Below are 9,791 nucleotides of genomic sequence, written 5' to 3' on the forward strand. Positions count from 1 at the left end.
TCACTCTAAGCAAGGACTGAGGGAGCAGTGTCACCTCCGAAGCAATCGCTATGTTCCCTGGGCAGCCCAGGTCTGGCACTGGTGGTGATCTGTGGAGAACAGTGCAAGCACCAGTGGTGCAAGTGCAGAGGGGTTTTCCTTATCCCATCTTGCATCGTGGCACAATTTTCTCACCTCGAGCCAACATAGAATTTTTGGCACTAGTCATTAACAGCTATTGCAAAAAGTTTGGGATAATAAAGACCACATAAGTCATCCTCCCTTGCCCTGGGCAAGCTGCACAGCTTGCATTATCTGACCGTGAATGTGACTCAATTGGTGACTAATTTGGAGTGAACTGCGAAATTGTTCTTGCTAGTATCTAATGTGTCCCTCTGTAAGCCTTGAGTAGTTTGGATCCTGGTTAAGAAACACCAGCTCTTCCTTTCTCCAGAGTCTAAATCGGCTGCTAATGCAGATGTAGGAGCAGGTCCTGTAACTGATGATCTCCACTCCTAGAGGCTCAGGAGTTATGGGTCTTCTGTAGAAGGGGTTTCTCCTTGCTTCAAGGTTTCTGAACTCTAAATCTTCTAGCTTTGTAGTCAGCATAACCTTTAAGACAGTTGATACACTACTGTCTAAACCCAGAATTCTGCACAAGCACGTGGGGCGAGTGAGAGGCTGCTGGGCAGGGCCCTGAGCGCTGCGTGACGGCTGCTGCTCCCGGACCTGTGCCGAGTGGCTCCTTATCAGCACTGCAACACAACTTAGAATGCAAGGGCCATTCCCCCTTATCAGCTAAGTGTGCACAACTCCTTGTAGTCTTTTCATTGGAAATGTTTTTAGTTGGTGACTGTGAGGCCCTTAAAGAAACCCATTGATTCCACAGTGTTAGTTCAACAAGTGGTGACAAAGGGAAGTGGTTCTTATTGCCTGGACCACGGGAGTTCTCCAAGTCCCTGCTCTGCTCCCAAGCTCCTATGTGGCTGTGGGCAGGGGTCTGGAAGCTGTGTGCTGAGCTGGGAATGCTGTCAGTCTCTGCTGCTCTCCTGGGCCACTCCAGACACTCCGGTCACAGTCTTCTCTGCTGCTCCACCAGGTCCTGTTGTGCCCTTGGCTCTGCTTGCACAGGGACTCAGATGAAGCCTGAGCTGTTGTCCTGCATGTTTGCTTTCAGTAACTAAAGTTCCTGTATACCCTGCAGGTCAAGGACTGCCTGGACCACACGGTGCTCCCAATGGATGGGGCCACCTTAGCAGAGGCCATGCACCAGAGGGGCATCAACATGCGTTATCTAGGCAAAGTGATCAACTTCATCACCAAAACCCCTGGCCGTGCTCAGCTGGATCACATTTTTGTAAGCATCAGGCTTGACTTTAGACTGTTGATTAAAACCACCTCTGGCATAATTTGCCCTCTATAGGTTCCAACTTGGCTAATTGTGTAAAAATCAACAGCTTCAAAAATAAAGGAGGAGGGAGAAGGACTTAAGTGGTGGATGGGGAGTTTTACTCCCAGATCCTTAATGGCTTTTGTGATGTTGAGTGTCCTTTGGGATAGAGAAGTGCTTCAGGGCCTCCCAAGCATAAAAGCAGGTAACACAGTTGGATTTTAAGCCATGCATTTTTTAAGCCTCTGAGATCCATCAGGGCTTTGGATCAGGCTGGGAGTGTGAGCAGGGCTGGCTGTGAGCAGGCTGGGGCTGCCACAGATCCTGGAAGCACAGTGGGAGCCGCGCGGTGCCGGACGGGCTGGCTCCTGCTCACCCTGCACGGGGTGCGAGGGCTCCTCCCTGGGTCTGGGGGTGTTGTCAAACACAGAACATCCCTGCTGCTGGAGAATGTCTTCTGCAGATCCTGATACAGGCCCACTTCAAAGTGTATTTTTCATTGTTTTTGCCAACTGACTCTCAGCCTCTGTTCTTTGTTCCTTTGGGTAGAAAATAGGAATCAGTGAATTGATCACTCGATCGGCTAAACACATCTTCAAGACGTACCTCCAGGTATGACCTGCAGTCTAACCTCTTGCCTTGTGTGTCCTCTCTAATGACTTTTTCCACAAATAGAGCTGTTGGAGTCTCTTCTCTCATTAGTCAGTTCACAGGGGTTGCTTAGCAACGGGAAGTACAATCTCATTAGTACTAAAATAGGTACAGGCCTGTGTGTGAGGGAAAACAAGTTCCCACTTGAAGACAGCTTTCCCAGAGAGCAATCATTCATGCTTTTCTTCCCCAGATTCTCACTGATTATGTTGAAGGCTCTTAGAAGTAAAATAATAGCTTGTTTTCCATGTAATACCTTTTACCCTTCAATACTGTTGCTTTTGCCCTTCTAAGAATCTTTTTGATTTGCATCCTTGCAGCTGCTTGTAGGTAGCAGATCAGCACACCTGCCTGTATTCCAGTGTCAAAGCCTTCTTTATGTTCTCTAGCTTCTCTGTCCCAGGTAGCAGCCCAAAATGGAACTATGCATTTGTATATGTGTAGGTATATACTTACATCTACAACATTCTGTCTGTGCTAGTTGCACTTGCAAATATTGCCTTCCTCTCCTGGAATACTTTACTGTTTCCCTGCACGGGGTGCGAGGGCTCCTCCCTGGGTCTGGGGGTGTTGTCAAACACAGAACATCCCTGCTGCTGGAGAATGTCTTCTGCAGATCCTGATACAGGCCCACTTCAAAGTGTATTTTTCATTGTTTTTGCCAACTAAAATAGGAATCAGTGAATTGATCACTCGATCGGCTAAACACATCTTCAAGACGTACCTCCAGGTATGACCTGCAGTCTAACCTCTTGCCTTGTGTGTCCTCTCTAATGACTTTTTCCACAAATAGAGCTGTTGGAGTCTCTTCTCTCATTAGTCAGTTCACAGGGGTTGCTTAGCAACGGGAAGTACAATCTCATTAGTACTAAAATAGGTACAGGCCTGTGTGTGAGGGAAAACAAGTTCCCACTTGAAGACAGCTTTCCCAGAGAGCAATCATTCATGCTTTTCTTCCCCAGATTCTCACTGATTATGTTGAAGGCTCTTAGAAGTAAAATAATAGCTTGTTTTCCATGTAATACCTTTTACCCTTCAATACTGTTGCTTTTGCCCTTCTAAGAATCTTTTTGATTTGCATCCTTGCAGCTGCTTGTAGGTAGCAGATCAGCACACCTGCCTGTATTCCAGTGTCAAAGCCTTCTTTATGTTCTCTAGCTTCTCTGTCCCAGGTAGCAGCCCAAAATGGAACTATGCATTTGTATATGTGTAGGTATATACTTACATCTACAACATTCTGTCTGTGCTAGTTGCACTTGCAAATATTGCCTTCCTCTCCTGGAATACTTTACTGTTTCTGGTAGGACTGGATTTGTGTGAGACTGGGGTCAGCAGTGCCTGTGTGATGGCAGGTGTCTTCCACCATTGATTTCTGTGTCTCGCTGCAGGGTGTGGAGCTGTCAGGTTTATCAGCTGCCATCAGCCACTTCCTCAACTGCTTCCTAAGTTCCTTTCCCAATCCCATTGCCCATCTTCCAGCTGATGAGCTGGTCTCCAAGAAAAAGAATAAGAAAAGGAGAAACAGGAACCTTGGAAATGCAGATAACACTGCATGGGCCAGCATGACCCCTCAGGAGCTTTGGAAGAACATTTGTTCAGAAGCAAAGAACTACTTTGATTTTAGTCTTGAATGGTAAGTGGAGCAAAGGACCCTCACTTGTGCCTGGACTCTCACCAAATGTCTGTACCTCTTCCTTTTCTATGCTAGGACCTGCCCTCTTGACTTGTTTTCTGTTTGAACAGAAGTTTGTACTCTTGGGAGTTTGACAGGCTTAAAATGGAAAGAAACCAGGCAAGGAGCAGCAGGGGAAGGGCAACTGAAATGGGAAATGAGATGAAACCTGTAAGGCAAAGGCAGGTAGGAAAACTAGAGGAGGAAGGGGCATCACTCCTTGGTGGTGCAGAGGCAAGCAGAAGGCAAGAAGCTGAAGGAGTGTGGCCAAAGGTGTCTGTCTAGATGATAAATTTAGGCTAAAGGGAGCTGGTGTTCCAAAGCCAAGGACAGCTTCTGCTGTATCTGAAACACAGATGGGGAATATGGCTGCTGGATGGGGCAGATAGTGAGTGCTGGAAGTACAGAGTGGCCCAAGAGAAAAACTATGACTGGCTGGCTAAGACAGTGATCATTCCTTCACTTCAGGGCCAGCTCCCTCTTGACCAGGAGCTAAAAGCATCCAGGCTCTGCAGTGAGCTCTGAAGAGAGCACACATGGGAGCTCAGTAAAAAGTGCTGTTGTGGATCTCTAAGTTGTGTTAGACCATTAGCAGCTGCTGTAAAGTACAGTAGGTGACTGGTTCCAGTTAGCACCCAGCTGTGCAGGGACCTGTGCTTCAGGTACACCACAGTGGAGGGATGTCCTTGAGCAGAAGAAACTCACTTGAGAGCTGAAGCTTGTGTGTGCTTTTTCCAGTGAGAATGCTGACCAAGCAGCTGAAGTGTATAACCTACAGAAAATCACTCTACTTCGTGAAATCTCCCTCAAAACTGGAGTCCAAGTAAGATCCAAGTCTTCTCTCCTTCCCCATCAGGTTAAATTCTGAGAAGCATAAATAGTAAGTGTAAAGTGGAGACCCTGTGAGCCTGAGAAGGTCTTTGTGGTGTTAATGTTGGAGTACAGATTCCAGCCCTGAGGAAGGGGATTTCTAATCGAGTTCCCTTCTAGGACAGATGTGCTGTGCATCTCCCTTGGAAGATGATCCAGCCTGAGTACAGTTCCTGTAGCTTGCTCTGACAAACCAAACTCTCACCTTAAGTTGGTGCACACACATCCTCCCCATCCAAAGAGAAGCAGTTCTCTGGTTGAGCAGAGCAGGACCCAGGGGTTGTCCTTGCTTGGAGAGCAGGGGGTTTCCTTCACCAGCCCTGCCTGCTGGCTCCTCCATAGGGTGTGGGAGGTTGGCTGAGTGGGCTTCCTCTGGCAGGGGCTCCAGCACTCCCTGTGGTGTTAATTCCCCACACACACCTGGTGGTGCAGGCCTGCACGTGACCTTCCTGCAGACCTCTGGCTGCAGCTGGTGGCACTGCCTATGTTTTGACTGTGAATCCACATGCAGGGTTCAGAGCTCATTTTCCCTCTTGCCAAGCACCTGTGGAAGTGGTGACCATGGCCTCTGGTCTTTTCTGTACCTGCAGATCCTGCTGACGGAATACAACTTTGACAACAGGCACAAGCCCACCTTCACAGAAGAGGACATTCTCAACATCTTCCCTGTTGTGAAGCATGTGAACCCCAAAGCCTCAGATGCTTTCCACTTCTTCCAGAGCGGGCAAGCAAAGGTTCAGCAAGGTACAGACCCACAACAACTCTGCCCTTGAGGGGCTGCTGATAAGGGGAGGAGCAGGGCGGGGGTGGCTTGGCCTGCTGCCTGCCTCCCACACACCCCACCCACCCTGGCTGGGTAGACAGTCCTGGTGTACAAGACTGTCTGAAACACACACCTGCCCTGAAGTTCCCAGCAATAAACAAGGATGGATGGAGGACAGGAATTTCTTTATCTGAGATTTTAGTTCTTACACAAGCTAGTGACCTGTGACCACATAACTTGGTCTTAAACTGGAAGAGGGGAGATTTAGGTTAGACATTAGTTCACAGGCACCATATTTCTCCAGTGGTATTGAGGGTTTCTTAACATACAGATGTATATTAATAAACTCATTTCAGGTTTCTTGAAGGAGGGCTGTGAGCTCATCAATGAAGCCTTAAATCTGTTCAACAATGTGTATGGTGCTATGCATGTAGAAATCTGTGCCTGCCTGAGGCTGCTAGCTCGGCTCAACTACATCATGGGGGATTATTCAGAGGTAAGCAAGGGCTTGGGTAGAGTCTGGTGAGTCCCCTCATTCCTTCCCTGTGCTTGCTTAAGTGCACAGCACTGTGTGACTTGCTCTTGGGTCTTCTGTTCTGTTTAGGCCTTAAGTAATCAGCAGAAAGCGGTGCTAATGAGCGAGAGGGTCCTGGGTATTGAACATCCCAACACAATTCAAGAATACGTAAGTACATGGTGCCGGGGGAGAAGCAGCACCTTGTGTGTCCACCTGGAGCCTGGGAGTCTTAGTTCATGTCTGAATTTAGATTGTGCAGCTGAGGAGTAAAAAGGAGAGATTAGTTTGCTTTGCAGGGTGGTCAGTGAAGCCCATTAATGCTGGGTTTCTCCCTCTGTTGCAGATGCACCTCGCTTTGTACTGCTTTGCAAACAGCCAACTCTCTACAGCACTGAACCTGCTGTACCGTGCACGCTACCTCATGCTCCTGGTATTTGGGGAGGATCACCCAGAAATGGCACTCTTAGATGTAAGTAACCTTTTAGAGTCTTCAGGTTTCTAATCTCTAAGAAACCTCTTGGCCTTTAAAGTGCTCATATTGGTGGCTTAAAGTACACATGTAGGCACTGCTGCTTCCTGCCTGGTTGGTGCTATTAGAAGGGCAAAACAGGAGTGTGACTCCCTAGCCAGACAGGCCAGCTGCCCTAGGACACTGGAGACATGGTTTCAAGTGCCTGTATTCCATGGGAATTTGTTCTGTTCTTGTTGCCCTTACATAAAATAGAGACAGTTCTTTCTCTTTTGTTTGGCTTTTTTGGACTCAGCTCCCAAGGGAGCTGAATGGTCTCCTGTCATGAGCTATAGAGAGACCCCCTGGGGACTGTGGCTGCTGCAGCCTTTTCAGCAGTGCCATACCTGTGTGGTCTTGGTGTTTCCAAAGCTGTCGATGTGCAGTTTGCATTTGCTTTGCTGAGTGCCTGCTTGCCTTTGTGCAGAACAACATTGGCCTGGTGCTCCACGGGGTCATGGAGTACGACCTGTCCCTCCGGTTCCTGGAGAACGCGCTGGCCATCAGCTCCAAGTATCATGGATCCAAGTCTTTGAAAGTTGCACTAAGGTGAGGCAGGGTGGAGTGCTGGGCTGGGTCATCATGCTGCCAAAGAGTGAGGACATTCACCATGTGCTCATACAGGAGGGATCTGAGCTGGTTGTTTCCACCTGGATCCTCTGAAATCAGAGATCCAGTCTCAGCCCCACTGTGACTCCTTGGCTGCATGAGTCAGGGTGCAGTGTCCAAGTCTGTTGTCTCAACAAAGTTAGTTGTGGGATCTACTGTAATGCTGGTTGCCCCCAAAATCTGTCAAGATGAGCCTGGTCCTTGTGGACTCTCAGCAGAAAAATGTGTGTGACAAGTGGAGATTGGTGAGCAAGGCTAATGTAATTATACAGGGAGACTGGGATGAGATGTAAACACTTGTATTTAATTGTTCCAGCCCCTGGGGAGCTATCTTTGAGAAGCATATAATTTGCTTTTGTCCTTTACCATAAAGCCTTGTATTTGAGTAAATACTGAGTGGCTTCCTTGTGTTGCCAAGGGAGGCAGGAATGGTTGGTGCCTTTAGGATCTGCTCTGGATACCCACTGTTGCTCAGGGCTGTGTGCACTCTCCTTGACTGCAGAACTGGCTCACCATCAACCAGGCAGTGGCCCACTCCTAATTACTGCTGCCACACTGCAACCCATCTGTTCTTCGTCAGGGTGAAAATAAATCTTGCTAAGCACCCACAAGAGTCTGACTTGTTTTCCAGCAGTTGATGGATATGCATTCTGCAGAAAGCATCTTGCCTTCCCTTAGTAGCACTGGCATCCTCAAAGATTCATCACCTCCCACAGAGTCCTACTGCCAAACCCAGAAGTCTTGTTTCATTCCAGAAACACTAAGGCAGCAAAGCCCAAGCCAAGTCAACTCTCCCAGCTGGGAGAGAGCCTGGGTGACTTGGGTCCCAGCTCTGCCACTGGTTTGCTGGTTGTTTCTGGGCTAGAATAATTTTTTTTAGTTTTTAGTTTTGGCTGTGAATAATCAAGTAATTCACACCTTTGCTTTCTAAGAAACAAAAAGACTTACGGCTACTTTCTTCTTCTCCAGTTAACAAATCTAGCCCTGAGCTGTCCCCATGGATGCTGTCTCAGTTACTGCACTGCTGTGGCCTTCAGCTTTCCTGGGTGCAGGAGGAAAAAATCCCCAGCTCAGTCTTTGCTTCTGTAGGTCACTTCTCAGCATTTCAACAAAAAATCCAACACAAATCAGGGTAGTACATTAATCCCCAAATGGGGGAGAATGAGCTGCCAGGGTGCTGCATTCAGGGTCCAGGATCTGCCTTCTTGAACACTGGTATTAAGACTTTTAGCCTAAACACTTTCCTGTTAAAGTCATGTTTGCTGCAATGCAGAAATGTTTCTTCCTCATGGCAGTACCTCTTAACCCTTTTCCTTCCCTCAGCCACCACTTGGTAGCCCGAGTGTACGAGAGCAAAGCAGAATTCCGGTCAGCTCTGCAGCACGAGAAGGAAGGCTACACCATCTACAAGAACCAGGTGTGGAGCGTGTGCTGCTGGCTCGTGTCTCCGCGCCTTCTGCCTCTGCAGAGCGGGGCCACAGCCTGGGACATAGGGAGGCCTTTCTCACACCAGCTCTGAGCACATGACAGGGAGTCTTCTTTCTAGGGATGGGGCAGAATTGCTGCCCTGTGCAGTAACTGGCTGCTTCTGTGCCCAAAGTCTTTGAAGAGCTTCCTGCACATTTGCTCTTGCTGTAGCCCTGCAGCTGGGCAGAAGCTGCTGGTGGTGGCACAGCCCCATGTTCCAGGAGGGCACTGAAGGAGCTGGTCTTTCTTCCCATTTTGTGTACCACCTCTCCTGGAGATCCCAAATCCAAACCAGTTGGTAATTGAGCTGTTCTGTGGGCAAGACCTGCTGCCCTGGCTGGTGCACAGTGAAACTCCTGCGTGGCTGGGGCTGCAGGGACTTGCCTGCAGCTGCACCTGGTGACTCAGCGCCATGTCCCTGCCAGCCCAGCACAGGGAATGCTGCTCACCCTGCAGACGTGCTCCTGCTTGATAGAAATGTGTAATGGGGATCGTGAGGTTCCTACAGGAATTGTTTGTTTGTTTGCTTAAATGCCAAGGCAGGTGAGTTTCTGTAAGGATGTTGAGCTCAGAGAGACTATGAGTGCACCCTGGTTTGGGTCTAGTTCTGATTTGTAATGTTGTACCTTTTTTCCCCTTTCCTGGTCAGCTTGGAGAACACCACGAGAAGACCAAAGAGAGCTCTGAGTACTTGAAATACCTGACACAGCAGGCAGTCGCTCTTCAACGCACAATGAACGAGATTTACAAGAATGGCTCCAATGCCAACATCATGCCACTGAAGGTAACCTCATGTGATGACAGCAACTGAGAGAACCTGCCACCAAGGCAGAGCTTTGTAGCTGCTCCTGGAACATGGCCCATGCAGGAGGTGGTGATGGCTGTGCAGCTGCAGACCCTCCCTTGCAGGGAGGTTCCTGCAGAGGCTTAGACAGATGGAGCAGGATGTGCACAGAGCATTTGTTCCCTCTGACAGAGCAGTTCTGGGCTCTGGCTGCTCCTCCTGAGCTCGGGTGTTAGAGCGTGGGGAGCGGGGCAGGTGGTGCTGGCAGTGTGGGAGCCTGGGACAGCAGCACACAGACCTGCCCCTCTGCTGACTCATGGGCCGTGGGCAGGTTGCTCAACCCAAAAGTACCTTGGTTTCCTCATCCTAAAAAATGCTGTCATTTCACCAGGTGCTTTGTTCTCCTTCCAAGGTTTTCAGTGTGGGAGCCTGGGACAGCAGCACACAGACCTGCCCCTCTGCTGACTCATGGGCCGTGGGCAGGTTGCTCAACCCAAAAGTACCTTGGTTTCCTCATCCTAAAAAATGCTGTCATTTCACCAGGTGCTTTGTTCTCCTTCCAAGGATTTAGTGGCATGGGG

At 49.0% G+C, this 9,791-nt stretch overlaps 1 protein-coding gene across 1 annotated transcript in view; it reads left to right on the plus strand.

Annotated features, from left to right (window-relative positions):
* The window catches only part of CLUH (clustered mitochondria (cluA/CLU1) homolog), a 28,529-nt gene that overhangs the window by 15,899 nt on the left and 2,839 nt on the right, over positions 1-9,791 (plus strand). The window contains exons 15-25 of the mRNA XM_010003803.1: positions 1,184-1,336; positions 1,919-1,981; positions 3,409-3,653; positions 4,431-4,515; positions 5,153-5,306; positions 5,682-5,821; positions 5,930-6,010; positions 6,186-6,311; positions 6,778-6,899; positions 8,283-8,376; positions 9,076-9,210. Of these exons, the coding sequence (XP_010002105.1) occupies positions 1,184-1,336; positions 1,919-1,981; positions 3,409-3,653; positions 4,431-4,515; positions 5,153-5,306; positions 5,682-5,821; positions 5,930-6,010; positions 6,186-6,311; positions 6,778-6,899; positions 8,283-8,376; positions 9,076-9,210 (1,398 nt within the window). The remainder of the gene's footprint in view (positions 1-1,183; positions 1,337-1,918; positions 1,982-3,408; positions 3,654-4,430; positions 4,516-5,152; positions 5,307-5,681; positions 5,822-5,929; positions 6,011-6,185; positions 6,312-6,777; positions 6,900-8,282; positions 8,377-9,075; positions 9,211-9,791) is intronic.

This window comes from Chaetura pelagica, unplaced genomic scaffold (genome assembly GCF_000747805.2).
Source record: "Chaetura pelagica isolate M959 unplaced genomic scaffold, ChaPel_1.0 scaffold638, whole genome shotgun sequence".
NCBI classification, from domain to species: domain Eukaryota; kingdom Metazoa; phylum Chordata; class Aves; order Apodiformes; family Apodidae; genus Chaetura; species Chaetura pelagica.